We start from the raw sequence: 20,637 nt of genomic DNA on the forward strand, positions 1-20,637 counted from the left end.
TGAGGACTGCCATTCAACCTACCAGCTCCCCAGCGCTGAGTGCGTGGTCTACCGGGCCTCCCACGTCCCTGCCGGCGGTCGCAAAATTAGCACCGTCGTTCGTCTTGAAGGTCAGCCTTGCCGAATGGAGGTGGACTCTGGGTCTTCCCGTTCCCTTCTATCTTGGGCGTTGTTTTCCCGTCTTTGCCCCAGGGTTCCTCAGAGTAAATTGCGCCCGGCTGGGGTCTCCCTCCTAGATTACCAGGGAAATGGGATTCCCACGGCAGGAATATTCCACATTCGGGTAGAATATGGAGATTTTAAGGGGAAACTCCCAGTTTTAATTGTTAGGAATAACCTGCCCGCTCTTCTTGGGTTAGATTGGTTCCCCGCGTTGGGCCTCACCATAGAAGGGGTGCACAGGGTAGTTCCCCGTACCGTAGATAGCGTTTTAGATGAGTTCGCAGATGTGTTCGATGGGAAATTGGGCTGTTACAAGGGCACCCCCATTTCCCTTTGCCTCGATCCCCAGGTCGCGCCTATTAGGCTGAAGGCGCGTAGGGTCCCTTTCGCGTTGAGAGCAAAGGTAGACGCTGAATTGGATAAGCTTCTAGAGCAGGGGGTAATAGAGCCCGTAGATCACGCCCGTTGGGAAACTCCCATAGTTCTCCCGGTCAAACCCGACGGATCGGTGAGAATATGTGCCGACTATAAGTCGACCATCAACTTGGCCTTGCAGGCAAATCCATATCCTGTTCCTGTAGTGCAACATCTACTCCATTCCTTAGGGCAAGGCCGCATTTTCGCAAAGCTGGATATGGCACAGGCCTATCAGCAGCTTCCCGTAGACGACGATGCGGCTACAGCCCAGACCATTGTCACCCACCGCGGGGCTTTCCGTTGCCGCCGCCTCCAATTTGGCGTCTCGGTCGCCCCGGGGATTTTTCAGAGCCTCATGGAGCGGTTGCTCCATGGGCTCCCAGGCGTCGTTCCTTATTTTGACGACGTCCTGGTTGCAGCCTCTAGTCACTCGGAACTCCAAAAAATACTGCGGGAGGTCCTTACACGTTTTAGGGAGGCCGGATTGAAGCTAAAGCGCAGTAAATGCGAAATTGCTGTTTCCCAAGTAGAGTTTTTGGGATTTCTCATCGATGCACAGGGCATCCACCCCACTCCCTCGAAAGTTGCGGCCATAAAAAACGCTCCTGCACCCACCTCTAGGGCGGAATTGCAGGCGTTCCTGGGGCTTTTAAATTTTTACGCCCCTTTTATTCCCCACAAGGCGTCGTTAGCTGAACCGTTACACCGATTGCTTGACCGGTCAGCGGCCTGGAAATGGGGTAGCCGTGAAGCGCAGGCGTTCGCGGCTATAAAGAATGTTTTAACCTCGTCAGCAGTCCTAATTCAATATAGCGACAGGATGCCCCTAGTCTTAACGTGTGACGCCTCTCCCTATGGCATAGGGGCGGTTCTGAGCCATGTTCTCCCGAACGGCTCAGAGGCCCCCATAGCCTTTTTACTCCCAGACGCTTTCTTCAACGGAGAGAAATTATAGCCAAATTGATAAAGAAGCCCTAGCTGCAGTGTCCGGCATTAAGCGATTCCATGACTACCTTTACGGTAGGAATTTCACCCTTGTCACGGATCACAAGCCGCTCCTAGGCCTATTGGCAGGCGATAAGCCAACTCCCCCCATTTTGTCTCCCCGCATGACACGTTGGACCGAGTTTTTAGCGGCGTATTCATATACGCTGTTATATCGGCCGGGTAAGCAGCTAGGGCACGCAGACGCCCTGAGTCGTTGTCCCTTGCCACAGACGGACACAGCCCACGTGCCATCTCTTTCCATTTTGTCTATTGCTGAATCCGACCTCCCCGTTTCAGCTGCGGATGTTGCAGCTTGTACAAAGGCTGACCCCGTTTTATCCCAAGTAGTTCTATGGGTGTTGAGGGGGTGGCCCGTAGAAAAGATAGCGGAAGAATTTCGACCATTTAAGGCACGACAAGCTGAACTTGCCCTTCACGGGGGTTGCCTTGTTTGGGGGGATAGGGTAGTGATCCCCACAGCCCTGCGGGCACGAATCCTGCCTGCACTTCACAAAAACCACCCAGGCATAGCGCGAATGAAAGCGTTAGCCCGCAGCTATGTGTGGTGGCCCTTGCTAGATTCCGAAATCGCAGATTATGTAGGTCGTTGTAGAATATGCCAAAATTCTAGGCCGAATCCCCCCACAGCCGCCCCTCGTGAGTGGGAAATCCCTAGAGGCCCATGGTCCCGTTTACACATTGATTTCGCCGGTCCCTTTCACGGCTGAAACTTTATGATAGTGGTAGATGCTTACTCTAAGTGGGTGGAGTTGGTACTTATGACCTCCACTACAGCAGAGAGTACCGTGAGGGCTCTTCGTAAGATGTTCGCCACACATGGGCTTCCGGATGTGATAGTTTCAGACAACGGGCCCCAGTTTACCTCCACTATGTTCCAAGAATTCCTGGCCGGACAAGGGATTAGACACGCGGCCACAGCCCCGTATCATCCAGCTAGTAACGGTAGGGCGGAGCGCGCAGTTCGCTCAGCTAAAGAGGCCTTGGGTCGCATGGACCAGGGGGACTGGCAGGAGAGAGTGGCGGCTTATCTCTTGAGCCAGCACTCTACACCCTGTCCAACGACTAATAAAAGTCCTGCGGAGCTTTTGATGGGTAGGAGATTGCGAACCTCCCTAGATAGGCTTCATCCACTTTACGCAGGGGATTTACCGAGCAACTTGGGGGCCCTTCCTTCCCATACGTTTAAGTTAGGGGATCCCGTATGGGCTCGTTCCTTTTCTGGGGATCCACGGTGGGTTCCCGCAACCATCACAGCTCTGACTGGCCCCTGTTCCTTCAGGGCCGGCTTGGCTGACGGAACGCAATGGAGGCGCCACCTGGACCAATTAAGGCGACGCCTCCCCGCGGAAACAGACGGCCCAAGCCCCTCAGACATTTGCCCTCAGCATGAGCTACCCTCGATGACTTTATCCCCAACGGACTTCCCCTCCTCGGGAAACGGGGGACAAGCCGATACGAACTTTTCGGATAGACGCGCCTCTTTTGGCTATTCTTTCCCTCGAAGCCCCTGTCGAGACTTTGAACCTATATCCCAACCAGATTGCACGGGTCAATCGTTGGACATTCCTGCTGTCACGGACACACCATCCCTCGGGGTTGCGTCGCAGAACCACCGTTCCGCTACAGACGTGTCTCCGCTGGCGATTCCCCTTCCGACGACAACCGCCGGGGAACTACGAAGGTCGGGACGAGAGCGTCATCGTCCCACCTATCTACAGGATTATGTTTGCCCTTCTTGAGGGTGCTTAACTAGGGGGGGAGGGGTGTTGAATACTAGCGCGGGAAGTAAGATCCCCTTTTCTGATTGGCTCTCGGGTGGAGCCGGTTCAATCCCCTCCCCGATTGGCCGGGTTACTCGATGCCCCATTGGCTCATTGTTCAAACCCGGGGGTATAAATGTTTGGCGCGAACCACGCCACGTTGAATCATAGTTACTCTGCTTGAATAAAAGGTTGCTGTTTTTTTACTACCTCCTTGTCGCGTCCTTTTCCTCCGCTCCAAGAATGCAAAACTACCGGTTCAGGCGAACTGGTATTTCCAACGATCAGCTGTGATGTATGATTTATGTTAGCTAGAATTGTTGGATTTCTTGCTTCCTAGCTTATCTAAAATTGCCTGGCAAAGCGGATTCCTGCCCCACTCGCTGTTCTACTTACCTTTGCAGGTGTGCTCGGTAGCAGGCTCCACCCACCCACCCACCCGGACCTCATCACATCCCGTTTTGATGCTCTGCACATGCGTGGAAGGTCCTGCGCATGTGTGGAGGTGCTTGCACGCACATGGTCACATTGCTACCAAACCGATAGCAAAGGTAAGTTGATTTCACCCCTGCACGAAACCCCTATGTGCTGAGTAATTCTTAGGATCTAACTAAAATTGAAGTGCCTTGAAATTCTTAAGGAGTTAATTTGCAATTCCATGCCTTATTTGAGACGTGGGCAATAGGCTTTAAGTGTAGTTTAATGATAGGGGGCACACCTTACGTGCAAAAGTGTTATTTGTGTGGGAAACGGCTCCTCTTCAGTGCTTCTGCTGGCTGGATTAGAAAAGACTTGTATTGTTTGTGAAAGGTGGGAGGATATTTGCTGGTGAAGGAGAACTACCACTTGAGCACCTTGTAGCTACTATTCCCAACAAGGGCAGCTTTTAAAGTTCAAAAGACCATCTATTCTACAATGGTCTTGAAGATACAGGATGCCGTTTTCCCTTGATCCACAAGGTAGGTCTTAACATCTCCATTAAGATTCTGGTCTAGGCTACCAACAGCTCTTGCCTGCCCCTTCTCCAGAAAAAGTTGGCTTGCTTTTTGATCCAAATTTTGCTTTGATATCGGTAGTTCTCCCTTGCCAGGCCAGCTTTGATCTGAATAGCTCGTGAGACTTGACAAGCATTCTTCATTGGGGTCCATTGTGTGAGAAAAGTACACATTCGTGGATAAGAGCTGGGTTTGTTGGCTATATCATTGTGCCTGCTAGATTTCGTCTATGAATATTATTGAGTTTAGCTTTTATATAGCAAACATTTTATTAGTTGGCATGAATGGGTGCTAAAAGCTGCTAAGTTCAAATGAAATCAGTGACTCAAACCAGTGGGTGTTGCTTAGGGAAATGTCAGATACATGTCATGTGACAAGGTCAGCCTCTTTTTGTCCTCCACTCTGTGATGGAAGTCATAGAACCAAGCAATGGATGGAAACTAACCATGGAGAGAACCTGAGAGATAAGGAGAACAATTCTACGGGAACAATTCATCAGTGGGACAACTTGCTTTCAGAAATTGGGGGTTCTCCATCACTGGAGGTTTCTTAGAAGAGATCGGACAACCATTTGTCTGAAATGGTGTAAGGTCTCCTGCTTGAGTAGGGGACTGGATTAGAAGACCTCCAAGATCCCTTCCGATTCTATTATTTTGTTAAGCTAAAACTTTGCTAACATATTTGCAACGGTGCCAGGACTAAAAGAATATGTTAGAGGAAATGGACAAGACTTCCTGGAAAATGTTTACGCTTTTATCACAGACTAAGCCCTGAAATTCTGAAAGTAAGAAATCACACTAGGGATATGTTTCTTGCACTAAATGCTGTGTATGTGTGTTTCCACCCCCCCTCTTTTGGACCAGAGTTGTTTAAATCAAACTGGTTTCCAAAGGACTCGCTGCCATGGTGCTTGTAACAATTCTTGTATTAGTCTTCCAGTTGTGCTGTTGTGGGGGGATGACAGGAAGGGAGGGCAGGGAATACAGAAGCAGAAGTAAGACATGTTTTATGTTCCCTCGCCACAGCAGCCCACTGTGGGAAGGCCCCTCTGCAGTGATTGTCACATGTCACTCAAAAGAGGAGTTCGGTCTTCCCTCCCCCAAACAGTTCCTCTTAAATCAAAATCAGAGCATGATGGATGGGCTAGAGGCATACGTGGGTATTTTGCTGAGAAGCCACGCTTAAAAGTTCTCGACTCCATTTTTTTTTTTTTAGTCCAAAGACACATTGTAATATGATAAACACACCAAACACCAAACAAAAGAAAAGTCATTAAAAATAATAAGAGACCAGGTTTAGCAGTCAGTGCACGTCATTACACCAATGGCTATCCCCCTCCCCCTCACACGGAAACTTCCTTAAGTTAAGCCATGTTGTTTGAGGTTGCTTTGAAGGACACAGCTCCCCACCCCCACCCCTTACAATTTGCAAATGAGGCTAAGCAGCAGGGAGGGGGTTGGCTTTGCTGGTGCATGTGACGGGGCAGCGCTGAAGATGCACCTTCTCCAAAATGTCCACAGACAGGAATCGTTGTCACTAAGAGGAAGAGGAAGTGGAAAGCAGGGAGGATTCTAGAAACATCAGTCGATTCATCTTCGGGAACCGACCCAAGGTGGATGACATGCCAGCGAAAGGCAGCTTAGATGCCTCCCCTGGGCCCAACCCAGGGAGCCAGTTGGATGAACTGGGAAATATAAATTTGCTGGTAGGTGATAGATGGTCATAGCTACCTCCAATATTCCCCAGGGAGATTATCTTATTTGGTCGGAAAAGCAAGGATGCTTAGCCTCCCGCTGAAGGTCGTTATTCCTGCACCGTTGGGTTTAGAAGCCCGTCCTCCCTAAAAGAAGGGACACCCCCCCCCCGGGGAGGTTTCCCAAATAAGTGATCCGTCCTTTCCCTTGTCTTTGTTCCCACCCACCCCTTCCACGCCAGGGTTTGCTACAGGAAGGAAATGGACATTGTGCTTAAGGTTAGTTTGGGTTCAGCTGTCGTGAGTCCTTCCCCCCTTGTGGAAGGGAGTCAACGGGTCTAGGAAAGAAGGCATTAAGTCTCTCCGAAGAGTCCTATCTGCAGTGCAAGGCTTCATCTAGCGCCCTTCGCCTTGCGTTAGCCTTTACTCTAGAGAAGAAAGGGAGAAGAAGGGCTTTGTGGAGCTACAGGTCACTAGAACACAAATAAACTGGTCAAACAGTCTCCGTTTCCCCCCCACCACCAGGATTTGCTGACTTCAGCAGGGCCAGGATTCAGCTCAGGTGGTCTCTTGACCTGCTGGCCAGTCCATCCCATCTTCCTTCCCCTCCCATTGCCGGTTTCGTCCCGTCCGTTCACACGTGGGTCTGCATTCTCCTTTGCAGAGGCCGGCTAGGGTCCGAGTTCTGAGAGGAGGACTGCGAATGGTGAGAAGATGAGGCTGAAGCTTTGCTGGCCTTGTCGAACTGTACGTAGCCGTCCTGCTTCCCGCTGCTGCTGACGCTGCTGTCGCACTGCGTGTCCAGGAAGGAGCTGCTGTCGCTCATGGAACCCCGCTGGAATTCCCGCTCGCACAGCTCGATGGAGCTGCTCCCCATGCCCAGGATGAAACGCTGGCTGTAGTCGTAGAGGCGGTTCTGCCCGCTCAGGGTTGTGTAGATGTTGGTGAAGGACATGCCTGTCGGCACGCGCTGCTTGTTGGCGGGCCGCATCTCTGGCTGGCAACCTGAGAGGGAGATGGTGGGCGTGGAGTGGTGGTCCTTGAAGGTGTTCACACTGTAGTAGCCGTTCGTGGGATCCTGGGAAGAGCAAGGGGAAAAAAAAGTTTATTTCTTGGCGCGGGGTTGCGTTTTGGAGTCTGGTGTTATAACAGAGGCCAAGTTGTGCAAGAGGAAGGCTTAATTGTTCAACGTTCAGATGAAAGTTTTAGGCAAGCTTTTCTCCTACAGAGAAAGAGGGGAGAAATATTGTTAATTTAAATTAGCTGTTCCTTGCACAAATACAGCTATCATCCCTGCCTGCCTGTCTACCTCTCTGCTTGCCTCCGTCTGTCTGTCTGTCTGTCTGTCTGTCTGTGTCTGTCTGTCTGTCTGTCTATCTATCATCTATCTATCTATCTATCTATCTATCTATCTATCTATCTATCTATCTATCTATCTATCTATCTATCTATCTATCTAGTCTATCTATATCTATGTATCTATCTGTATCTATCTATCTATCTATCTATCTATCTATCTATCTATCTATCTATCTATCTATCTATCTATCTATCTATCTATCTATCTATCTATCTATGTCTATCTATATCTATGTATCTATCTGTATCTATCTATCTATCTATCTATCCATCCATCCATCCATCCATCCATCCATCCATCCATCCATCCATCCATCCATCCATCCATCCATCTATCTATCTATCTATCTATCTATCTATCTATCTATCTATGTCTATCTATGTATCTATCTGTATCTATCTATCTATCTATCTATCTATCTATCTATCTATCTATCTATCTATCTATCTATCTCTATCCATTCATCCATCCATCTATCTATCTATCTATCTATCTATCTATCTATCTATCTATCTATCTATCTATCATCTCTATCCCTATCATCTATCTATCCTGTCTGTCTTTCTCTCTCTGCCTGCCTCCGTCCGTCCGTCCGTCCGTCCGTCCGTCCGTCCGTCCATCCATCCATCCATCCATCCATCCATCCATCCATCCATCCATCCATCCATCCATCTATCTATCTATCTATCTATCTATCTATCTATCTATCTATCTATCTATCTATCTATCCCATCATATATCTATCCTCTCTCTCTCTCTCTCTCTCTCTCTCTCTCTGCATGCCTATCTTCTATCTTCTTTTTGTTATTGTTAGTTGCAAGGTTGTGTCCGACCCATCAGACCCCATGGACAACGTTCCAATATTCCAACATTCTATCTTCTACCTATCACCTATCATCTATGATTCCTCCCCCCCCCTAATTAAGAATGAGCAGTGCATGTTCTGTAGAAAGGGCAGCTGTATTCCATCTTGCGTGGACTGAAATTAGGAGTTTTGTAAATACAGAATTTAAGTTTTGAAACTGTAGGTAGATCTCTGTCCCTAAGTGCTGCCATTGTCTGGCCTAGTCACTTCTGATTAATTTTAGAAATGCCACTATAGTTTTTATTATTGTTGGCCGATTGGAAGGGACGCTCTGCATTCCTGCAATATTTCACGCGCAGCTATTCTACGTGGCACCTGGTTAGTGAAATAAGAATCTGTAAAGATATTTATTATCTGTAATTTGAAATGAGACGTTGCGATAAATGGAGCAGGCCAAAAATATAGGATAGCATAATTGATTTTCAGTGGAAATGGATCATTATTGGTTAAACATTTCTAGCCCGCGTATTGGTATAACTTATAGCTATATAATTTCATGTAGCAGAAATTCTGCTTTTCTGTGATTATATGTTCAATTCGCCATGCGTATTATGGGGGCTGCAATGCCTTTCATGAGAATAAATAGCTGCATAGGTCTCGGAGAGCTTTTTTCATGGTAAAACATTCCAATTTTTGTTTTGAATCACTGTGTGAAATTCACCTCTGCAGTTTTGCATTTAGCAATACAATCTTACATTAATACACAGTTGTACTTACTCTTTCATACCTCTATATTTGAGAAACAATATAAGTATGAAATAGGCACATCAAACATTTAGAAACACATCAAACATGCCTCTTAATGTGTGCTTAGGTAGGCTGGATAGCAATCCCTGAAAGAAACACGGGAAGCAATGGGATTATAGAGGTAAAATTGCAATGAGAATTTTTTTTCATTTCTTCCTTTGTAATTGCAAATAATTGGAATATCTATTTTGTAAATACTTAGAATGTCTACACCTATAAATGGAGGTTCTTGGGTGTTTAAATCTACTTATGCTGATTTTTTTAAAAAAAATCACCTCTACTCCCATTATATGCAAAGAAACATAACTGATGGAGACATGGGTGAATGCTTAATGTGGAAGCTTAATGACTTAAGCCTACTTCACTTAACAACTGCAGTGACTCACTTAATGACTGGGACGAAAAGGTTGCAAAATGGGGCAAAACTCATTTAACACTTAACTGCCTTGTTTAGCAATGGAAACTTTGCGCTCAATTGTGGTTTAAAGTTGATGGCTACCTGCAAATAAACAACAAAATTGTCTGCCACATATATTTAAATTCTCCTAAGCCTGCCATTCTAATATTCTCTTTCTCTCTCTTTCCCTCCCTCTCCCTCTTTCACTCTCTTTCTCCCTTTTTCTTTCTCTTTCTCCTTTTCACTCTCTTTCTCTCTCTCTCTTTCTCTCCCCCTCCCTCCTTTGCTCTCTTTCTCTCTCCCCTTTTCTCTCTCCCTTTCACTCTTTCTCTCTCTCTCTTTCTCTCTCTCTCTCTCTCCCTCTTTCAATCTTTCTCATTCTCTCTCCCTCTTTCTCCCTTCCTCCCTCCCTCCTCTCTTTTTCTTAATGCATTGTTCTTCCCTTTCATTGGACACAGCTTTAGACCAGTTGGAAATCTGGCAAAGAAAACTGCAGCTTTCTCCAACAACGACGAAGACAATGCTTCTATTACCATGGAAACTATTCAGATAAAATGTTGGCACATCCTATTAATTGATCAATTAATCCCACCATCTTTCTTTTCCTTCCATCTTTCTCTAGAAAGGAATGGAGGGAAATGCTGCTCCTTTGTGGATGAGAGGGGGAAAAAAATTAAACTGCAGTGACTGACTTGGGTTTTGTTTCAGGGCTGAAGAACGGAAGATGGCAAGGTCTTTGCTTGAAGATAAAGGCCTGTGTGTTTCAAAGGAGAGAGTGAGCTTTTGGAAGCTCTACTTCCTCCTGTGCATGCCAGAGAAATTGTGTTGAAAGCCTCATTTAAGAAGAGGGGGAGGACTTTAAGGCACTACCATCCGAAGAGATTTAGGATTTTGTGATATCATAAAGGAGGCTGACCGAAAAGGAAAGCAGATTTTTTTAAAACAGAAAGACGGGGCTGGTTTAGTCGAGATAAAATGCCTTCTTTGGTATTTTTAATCACTAGAACATCCAGCTTTGCAAAGTTATGGTGATATACTATTGCACTGCAGTGAAATGCATGCTTTCTCTCCACAATTACATTTCCCAGATTACATGTCCATCATCCCAAAGTCTAACTGATTTAGATCTGAAATGCGGGGAATTTATTGCACTTCATTGTGTCCTTTTCTAATGTTCTGCCTCCAGATGTGAGATTATCACTCTAATAATTGTCACTCGTCATGGATAATTATCCTACTGAATGAGAATCACGGGAATTGCTTGCTGGATATTACAGCAGGAAGAAGAAAGCTTCAGTAAACAACATTGAAGTAGGTAGACCAAGACAATGAATCAACTCAAGGCTGTTGCTTTTCTCCTTACTCTTTGAACAGGAGATGGCATGGAGTCCAGATGGGAGCATTGCCCAGGCCTGGCTCAGCGTCTTTAAGTTCTTAATCTATACAGCAAGGGGTCTCCAAACTTGGCAACTTTAAAACTTGTGGACTTCAATCCCCAGAATTCCTCAGCCAGCTATGCTGGGAATCCACACGTCTTAACATTCCCAAGTTTGGAGATGCCTGCTATATAATATAACGATGATAAAGTACCAAAGTGAGAATAGGTAAAGAGTAACAACATATAAAATATTTGTACCTTAGGGATGAATTGTGGGGTCCTAGGTGGTCTCTGAACTTGGTACATTGCTTTACACTGATGTTACCTAGTTGGGTAATCCTTATATAAAGCACCACACAGAGCAAACAAAGAGAACAATCACCATGTGCTTTACTGCTCAATTATTTAACTGTAACAGGAAACAGGAAACTCTACTTAGAACAAAGAGCATAGAGTATATACCATAGATCCAATCTTGTAAATACTGCCATCTACTGGCTGAATACTGTAGTGGTTTGCATAGAAATACATTCCAACAATGAATTCCAACAGAAACATCTGCAAGGAAAGAGCCAAGCTCAGAGAACACCAAGAACTCCACAGTAACAAGGGAGTATAGAAAGCAAGGGAGACCTAAGTGGTGTCCAATTTTGGATGAAATAATAGTATACTTTGTGCTGCTACGTCAATGCTCTGGTACTTAACAATACTATTACTTACAAATGGGCAGCTCTACCAATTGTACAACCTGCGTGCATAATTCATGCATCTCCCTTTCAAACAATAAGTTGCAGAGATGCAGAAGTGGCAACTTTTTTCCAGAGAAGAAAAATAGCTATAGCCTGCAAGTATTACAACAATCAACAGATGTTTCCTGTGAAGGAGGGGTATGACTCCATAGGTCTTTCTCCTGAGGTCTCAGATCCAGCTAAACGGTTTAGGGGCAGGAGGACTGACTGCTTCAACTTCCTTGGAATTTGCAAGAACGCAGGTTCTCTGCCTGGTTGCTGGGTGGGTGTGGTCTACTCGGCCTCCTGCACCATGGCGTGTGTGTGTGGGGAAATTTTCACTCTCCCCAGGCTCTGAAGGCCCGGTTCCACCACAAAACCGTGCTCGAGTAAACCGCGTCCGACTAAATCGCTTAGCTGACGTCATCAACAGGGCGACAACAGCGCGGAGACAGAAGCACGCTGTAAACCCTAAACCTAAAATTAACCTCTAAACCTAAACCTAACCCCCCTAAACCTAATCCCAAACCTAACCCTAAACCTAACCCTTAACCTAACCCTAACCCTAACCCTAACCCTAACCCTAACCCTCACCCTAATCCTAACCCTTAACCTAACCCTAACCCTAACCCTAACCCTAACCCTAACCCTTAACCTAACCCTAACCCTAACCCTAACCCTAACCCTAACCCTAACCCTAACCCTAACCCTAACCCTAACCCTAACCCTAAACCTAAACCTAAACCTAAACCTAACCCTTACCTTAAGTTGAATCGGCTTGCTTTCAAAGCGCTATTTAAAGCGCCCTTCTTTCTCCGCACTGGCTGTTGTCGCCCTGTTGATGACGTCAGCGACGCAGTTTAATCGGGCGCAGCTTAGTCGAGCGCGGTTTTGACGGGTCACATGAAGGCCCTTCGGAGGCCAGAAACAGGCCCATTTTTGGACTGCCGATACTTCCAGTAGGCCTGTTTTTCACTCTTGACAGGTTCTGGAGGCTCTGGAGGCTTTCCCCGAACCTCCAGGAGGGTGAAAACGGACTTCCAGGAGGCCCGTTTTTTTGCCCTCCCAGAGCCTCTGCATGGGCCCTGCTCTACCTGGCATGATGAACGGGCTACGTGGAGACTCCTGAGAGGGGGTGTGTGGCTGGGGACAGCGGGTCCTTGCAACAACCGGTTCACCCAGAGCTGTGCGAATGGGCTGAATCCTACCCTTGCCAGTGTCAGGGCAGTGATTTTAGCAATACAGGCAGGATCCTTGGGAATGAAAGCCTTCATCATGTGTCAGAAATTTCTCCTCGGTTGACCTTACTCCAAAAGAGCTAATGAATGTAAAGATCAGCTTGGGTGGAGTCTTCCTGCATGGATATCGTGCTTGAAAGAAATGCTGGCCTTGTACTTCTGAAGCCAATTATGCTTTCTGCCTGTGGTTCAAATGAATCAACGTTGCCTTTGTTATATATGACCCCTAAACTGGATTCAGAAGATCCCTCTTGATTTCCCTCTGCTTTTAAGTTCCTCTTGCATTCCTGACTAGGTTAATTGCTCGTGCTCTCATTGAACAAAACGGTAGCCTACCAACCTGGGTCACTGAGCTTTAGGGCCAATTTAGTATCTTGTTACAAAAACCAAATTAGGACGCTATTGAGGATACAGCTTAAGCTGATCTGCACGAAGATCAGAGGTGGTGAAATTGTTCCCCTCCGTAATTCTGAAAGTCCTTAACTTCTGCTACATCAATCTCACTTGACTTTGTGGACTTGGCTGATTTTCATGACCCCCCAAAAAAGGTTACACCTGCGTAAATCTTTTTTTTTAAAAAAATTTTTCATGTGGTGGAATTGATTGCAGCAATGCTATGATGCTTAAATCTAATTTCTCTAGCTTAAGTTTGTTTTTACACAGCCATAAAATCTCCCCCTTCTTCCCTGGCAGATTCAGACACACCCCCGCTCCTCCCAGGAAAATCAATCCCCACTTTGCATAGGTAAAGTTGAATCCTGTAATCTTGGAATTACCTTCAAATTCTGGAATTCTTTCTCTTCCTCCTTGAGGACCTCCAGTTGTTTAAGGACCGAATCTTGTTGAAACTCACTTCTGTCCATCTAGGGTTCAAGGGAAGAAAATGGTGGGTTGAAGAGGTATTTGTATTTGTATTGTATGTATTTGTCTTGTATGCCGCCCACTCCCGGAGGACTCCGGGCGGCTCACAATAGACAAGGGAAAGGGGATAAATAGACAAAGACAAAGACAACACTTTAAAAACACAACATTCACAATTTCCGTGGGGCTGGATGTTTCACAAGCCCCCCCGGCCTGCTGGAGCAGCCAGGACTTGGTGGCTTTGCGGAAGGCTGGGAGGGTAGTAAGGGTCCGGATCTCCATGGGGAGGTCATTCCAGAGGGCTGGAGCTGCAACAGAGAAGGCTCTCCCCCGGGGGGTCGCCAGCCGACATTGGCTGGCAGATGGAATCCGGAGGAGACCTAACCTGTGAGATCTAATCGGTCTATGGGAGATAATCGGCAGGAGGTGGTCTCTCAGGTACCCAGGACCGATGCCATGTAGGGCTTTATAGGTTGCGACCAGCACCTTGAAGCGGATCCGGAGACTAATGGGTAGCCAGTGCAGCTCGCGGAGGATAGGTGTGATGTGGGTGTACCTAGGTGCACCCACAATCGCTCGCGCGGCTGCATCAAGCACTAGAAATCTCAATCCAAAGTTTAGGGAATTGGGTTCAAGAACCAGGATGAAGCAAAACCCTTGTGTTCCCTTTCAGCCTGTTACCAACAGTGATAGCATACACTGTGTATCCCAAAGCTGCTTTTTCAGGAAGCAACTGTACTTTCTTGTTTTTTCCCTTTGAAGATGTTTTGCTTCTCATCTAAGAAGCTTCTTCAGCTCTAACGGGACGGTGGGGAATGGAAGGATTTATATTCCTTGCAGACAGTTGGTCATTTGCATCCTTTTAGGGCACCAAGCCTCAAACTACGGCCCGTGGGCCGGATACAGCCCGCCAATACAAAGAATCCATCCCGCAGCGTGATGGGATTCAGCCCCTCCCCTCACCCTGCTCCTCACTGTCGGCCTTATCTTCCAGCGAGCATCCACTCCAGCTGGTTAGTTATCTCACTGGTTGAGCTGCTCTTCCGATCCCACCACTGCTGCCGAAGGTAAGGCTGGAGGGTGCTGGGGAGGACCAGCTGACTGAGGGGTGATCTCACCAGTGCAGCCACATGATCCAGGGCCAGGGGGTGAGTAGGAGAGGGGCTGCTGCTGGCTTGAAAAGTAGTGCTTTAAAAGTCTTTAAAAATGCTTTAAAAACAGCCTTTCAAGGTGTTTTTCACAGCCATAGGATCCAGGGCTGGTGGGTGAATAGGGGAGGGGCTTCCGCCAGCTTGAAAAGTAGTGCTTTAAAAGTCTTTTAAAAATGCTTTAAAAACAGCCTTTCAAGGTGTTTTTCACAGCCATAGGATCCAGGGCTGGTGGGTGAATAGGGGAGGGGCTTCCGCCAGCTTGAAAAGTAGTGCTTTAAAAGTCTTTTAAAAATGCTTTAAAAACAGCCTTTCAAGGTGTTTTTCACAGCCATAGGATCCAGGGCTGGTGGGTGAATAGGGGAGGGGCTTCCGCCAGCTTGAAAAGTAGTGCTTTAAAAGTCTTTAAAAATGCTTTAAAAACAGCCTTTCAAGGTGTTTTTCACAGCCAGGGCTGGTGGGTGAATAGGGGAGGGGCTTCCGCCAGCTTGAAAAGTAGTGCTTTAAAAGTCTTTAAAAATGCTTTAAAAACAGGCTTTCAAGGTGTTTTTCACAGCCAGGGCTGGTGGGTGAATAGGGGAGGGGCAAGTACAGCGAGGACAAAGGCAAAATGGACTGCTAAATTGGCCACACCCACCCAGTCACATGACCACCTAGCCACGCCCACCCACCCAGCTGATCCACCCACCCACCCCAACAGTCTGAGAGACTGTGAATCGGCCTCCCGTTTAAAAAGTTTGAGGACCTCTGTTTTAGAAGGTCGTTGAAGCACTTGGAGGTTTGATCTGTGTCCTCAGAGTCAACCGAGTGGTGCAAATGGTTCCTGCAATTTTCCCCCCCTCTGGAAATCCATCCCTACTCCCACACCACTCAAAGGGTGTTCATCCCAAATTGTATAGCTCAAAGTCTGGAGAGATTCTTAGTCATCCAGGGCCTTTTGGGATAACCAGGACCTGGTTGACTGAGAATCTCTACAGACTTTTATACATTATGTACTATGACCATCCCCAAAGTCTGATCTCACCATGGGAGTTCCACCTGTGGACTTCCTTCTCCCTTCTCCATCTATGGAGATTCTCAGTCGTCCAGGTCCTGGTTGTCCCAAAGGTGCTTTTTCAAAAGGCAATCCCCTTGGAGTTTCCTTTGTTTCTCCTTGAAAACTTTTCGCTTCCCACCCAAGAAGCTTCTTCAAGTTCTGACCAATCTTGACCATTCTCCACCATTCCGTCAGAACTGAAGAATTTCTCCAAGGAAAAACAAAGGAAAGTCCGGTTGCCTTTTGAAAAAAAGCACCTATGGGTCCTCCATTTAAAGATTTATGCGCAAGGGATATGGAGGCAACGAGATCACCAAGAGATCCCTGCAGTCCCCCTGTTATACTTGACATTGAATTGCACTGGATAAGCCTCAAGCAACTGAAGCTGGCATGTTGCTTCTGTAATAGAGCACACTGCCCTCTTCCAGTCCTTGAGTGGCCCGAGGTAGGCCTAAAACTTAATCTCGCCTAAGAAGGGTGCTGTGGGCTTGTGTGTATGTGTGTGTGTGTGTGTGTGTGTGTGTGTGTGTGTGTGAAAGAAGCTATTATGTGTATAGCCATTTGCTTCCATCACATCTCTAGTCGGTGCACTGCATAAAACAAGTCAGACAATGCATACAAATAATACAATGCAAAACGCAAATATCCAGGAAGGGGAAAGACCACACATTTTAATACACCAACTACATCCATCCCGCAAGGGGTTTACATATGTAAAGCAACACCTGTGATAAAACTCTTAGTGTTATTGTGAGAGGGCATATGAATCTGTAGGGCAGAGGTGTCAAACTCAAGGCCCAGATCCAGCCCGTGGGGTACTTAGATCTGGCACACGGAGCCGCCCTGGAAACAGTGAAGGACCAGCCCCCAGTGCTGGCAGCGAAAACAGGCTCCTGAGCTCTGTTTTCAGCTGCCAAGGCCTCCTGCTACCCTCTGCCAATGAAAATGCAGCTCCGTTTTCACTGGCAGAGGGGTTGCAGGAAGGCGAGGCAGCCAAAAACGGAGCTCGGGAGCCCATGTGCTCAGTGCTCAGGCCACCACGGGCCCCCCTCCCCGACGTTGAGCTGGCCCAGCCCCCTAGCCCCACCCTGAAACACAACCCTGATGCAGCCCTCGGTGAAATCGAGTTTGACACCCCCTGCTCTAGGGCTATGCTATTCCAACCAGAGGTGGGTTCCTACCAGTTCGCACCAGTTCAGTAGAACCGGTTCGTCAAATCTACCGAAACGGTTAGAAGAGGTTCAACCAGTGGACCCAGAAAGCAGGCCACACCTACAGAAGAGGTTACAAAATTTTTTGAAACCCACCACTGACACACACACACACACACACACACACACACACACACACACACACACACTGTGACAGAGTGACAAAGAGAAAGAGAAAGAAAGGAAGAAAGAAAGAAATAAAAAAGAGAGAGAAAGAGAAAGAAAGGAAGAAAGAAAGAAATAAAAAAGAGAGAGAAAGAGAAAGAGAAAGAAAGGAAGAAAGAAAGAAAGAAAGAAAAAAAGAAAGAAAAAAGAAAAAAAGAAAGAAAAAGTGAGAGAGATGAAAGAAAAAAAGGAAAAAGAGACAGAGACAGAGAGACAGAGAGAGAGAGAGAGAGAGAGAGAGAGAGAGAGAGAGAGAGAGAGAGAGAGAGAGAAAACACATGGCCGGCAAGCCACTCCCACCAGGTCACATGGCTGGCAAGCCACTCCCACAAAGGAGGCCACACCCACAGAGTAGGTTCGGAAAATTTTTTGAAACCCACCACTGGTCTCAACGCTCCTTGGAGGAAGAAGAGGATTCCGGAGTGTTTTGCATTTCACTCTTAGGAGAATCTGTCCTTCCCTGGGCTTGTTTGTTTTCCCCATTATCACGTTTTTAAAGGCTGCTTTCACTTTAATTCAATAGATGGATCTGTAAGCAACAGCCTATTCTCCCAGCCTCATTAGTTTTTCTGCAAAGGATGCTTCTGATTGGGGGCAAAGTCTATGTTAATTAGAATATGGCTTTAATTACCCTTCTTTCAGGAAGGTGGGCCTCGGATGAGACTTGAATACTTATTGGGCAATTTCTCTGTTGCCTTTTATCTTCCCTAAGATATCGATCGGCTCTGTGTAGCCTCCGCATTTCCTCTCTTTTTTTTTTTTTGCCATTGCAAGACTGAAGCTTCTAATGGAATTACTGTTTCGGGATGCCCCAGCTAATCGAAAATCTAAATCTATAATACAGTACTGATTGTTGCTTGACTTCCAACATGTCTTTCTTTTAAAGCCTCGGCAAATGAGGGCGGAATTACTTCCCCTGCAGCCGTTTCTGTAGAGGTGCTGGAAAGCTTTTGGTGCAGCTATTTGATGTCATAAATTAAGGTGTCTCAGTTTTGTTTTTTTCCTGGCTGGGAAAGAAACAGCAGCCCCTGGTCATATCTGTTGATGGAGCAGAGCAAATACGGGTATCATAAAGTATTAAATTCAGGCCACGTGGAGGTGGAAAAAAAATCTATACGAGTGTTTTTTCAGGGCTTAAGTGTCAGCTTGGGCAATCCTCAGTAGTTCTAATGTTTGACGATCATTTTAGTCATATTACTTTTAGAACATTGCAAATTCTTCAGATTAAATTTTTTTTAAAAATCAAAATAATTTCAGAACTGCTTTAGGATACACAAGGGTACTGTCAGCCTCTGCTTTGCTGCTGCTTCGACTGCTATGAAACGGGGAGGGAGGGCATGGTATTTGGGAGGGGCTACTAATTGTGCTGGAGGAAGGTTCTGGAGCTCAGCTGCCTGTCGGACTACGCATGCGGAGGAGATTCCCGCCAGGACTAACGGCACCGACATTCCATCTTCGTGATGCCTTTTGAAGTTATCTCACACCTGACACTTGGGAGAATTATGATTGGACTGTAACTGTGATGCCAAGGGGTGGGGAATGGGTTATTCTATATATCAATCGCTTTCGCGCCTAAATAATCAGACTTCGCTTTGCTATGCCTTTAATCATTTATAATTAGTAAAAGTACACTTGATTTCTACTCATGGAGTCTCGTGGTCTTCTTTCCTAATTATTTAATGGAGAGGTTTTGACAGGTACCTTTTTTTGCCTTATTAAAGCAGCTGCTTCCTTGTTTCAGGTTTTTCACACGGGCATTGTAAGCTGCGATGTGCACCTAAGCTGCTTCAAGCAAAATAGTTGTGTCCATAAATGTGTTTAATCAGCCAGAAGGAGCTTTTGAAGCAGCCACACAAGTCTGCGTCAAACAAAACTGCTTTTAAGATATATATATATATATATATATATATATATATATATATATATATATATATATATATATATATATATATATATATATATATATATATATATATATATATATATATATATATATATATATATATATATATATAAAAAGCGCTTTTATATTTGTTTGTGAGCCACGGTGGCGCAGTGGCTAGAGTGCAGTATTGAAGCCTATTTCTGCTGCCTGCTGGCTGCCTGCAATTTGGCAGTTCGAATCTCACCAGGATCAAGGTTGATTCAGCCTTCCATCCTTCCAAAAGGCCTGTAAAATGAGGACCGAAATTGTTGGGGGCAATATGCTGACTTTGTGAACCGCTTAAAGAGGGCTGTAAAGCACTGGTATATAAGCCTAAGTGCTGTTACTATTGCTTGTGGCTGTTTTAACCCCCCCCCCCCTTTGAAGAATTTGCAAGACCTATTACTTTTGTAGGTTTACTGATAGGAAGAAGTTTACAAAAATAGTGGGATTATTTTAGACTGTGATTGTTAAAAAGCTATACCGTGTACGGGCTCTGGGAAGTCGGGGGGAGGGAAGGGAGGTGGGGTCTTAGGGGGGAGGGGGGAGGGGGGAAATATAGTACATGTTAGATTTTAAAATAACACAATTGCACTTGTATACTGTTGCTTTTTAACTCTAGTGTTAAAATAAGACAAGCTGAATATATTGATAGATAGCAGAGATACACCGAAGGGAGGAGTAGAGGGAAAGAAGAAAGAGGGGTAGAGAGGGTGAGAGAAAGGATTGGAGGGAGGTGAGAAGGAAGGGAGGGAGTGTATTGGGAGAGAGGAGTGATAGAGGGGGAAGGGAAGTAGGATAGAGGGGAAAGTTGGAGGGAAGAACGAAAGTTGGAGGGGGGCGAAAGAAAGGGTGTATGGTGGGTCGAAGTGGTGTATTGGGTTTGTATTTTGGGGGGTATTGTTGACAAGAGGGCGGGCTGTGTTTATTGTTCAATGTTATATGCCCCAGTTATGCACAGTATATATGTGATTCTACGAAATGAAATGAAAATAAAACATATTTACATAAAAAAAAATAGTGGGATTATTTAGTCACAGTTAAATAAACAGCTTTATCCGTGATAATTTTTTCCCCTGATACGTTCTGCTTTACAGAAGATATACAGTATACTGATACAGTTCTGAGATGCAATGAATGCCTCTGATCAGCAGATGGCACCGTTGCCCTCTGAACTTGGTCTGTTTTCTCTCTCTCGAGCTCCTTGTAGCTTGAGGATAGTTAGATCCAGAAAAGCACAGTTGTTCACAAAGCAGAAACCCCATGAGTTAATTTATAATTCTAGAATTAAGCCATTCATTAGTGTGACCTTTAATAAAGTTTACACTGAGGCTTAGCTCAATACAATCTCACTTCATCAATGAACAGTGGGAAATTCATTTATTTTTTCCCCACCCCTTCTCTGTAACATCTTCCATCTTCATCGACACCCCGGTTCTCCCCTTAAATTCCTGCCGTAAATAGGTGGTGTAGGAAAGTTGATTTCTTTCTGTGTTTGCTTGTTTTTAAAAGGCCTGCGGGGTGTACAGGAGGAAGACTCTCTT

General features: G+C 46.0%; 1 protein-coding gene across 2 annotated transcripts in view; it reads right to left on the reverse strand.

The window, feature by feature from the left end:
* Positions 1-5,251: 5,251 nt before the first annotated feature.
* KIRREL3 (kirre like nephrin family adhesion molecule 3) overlaps positions 5,252-20,637 on the reverse strand; it is a 781,414-nt gene continuing 766,028 nt past the window's right edge. For both annotated transcript variants that reach the window (XM_087706343.1, XM_087706345.1), the window contains 2 exons: positions 13,525-13,611; positions 5,252-7,113 (listed from right to left, as the gene is read on the reverse strand). In XM_087706343.1, coding sequence (XP_087562469.1) covers positions 6,670-7,113; positions 13,525-13,611 — 531 coding nt within the window. In that variant the 3' untranslated portion in view covers positions 5,252-6,669. The remainder of the gene's footprint in view (positions 7,114-13,524; positions 13,612-20,637) is intronic.

This window comes from Thamnophis sirtalis, unplaced genomic scaffold, assembly GCF_051295495.1.
Source record: "Thamnophis sirtalis isolate CommonGarterSnake01/CBP01778 unplaced genomic scaffold, rThaSir2_p1.2 scaffold_2, whole genome shotgun sequence".
Lineage (NCBI taxonomy): Eukaryota > Metazoa > Chordata > Lepidosauria > Squamata > Natricidae > Thamnophis > Thamnophis sirtalis.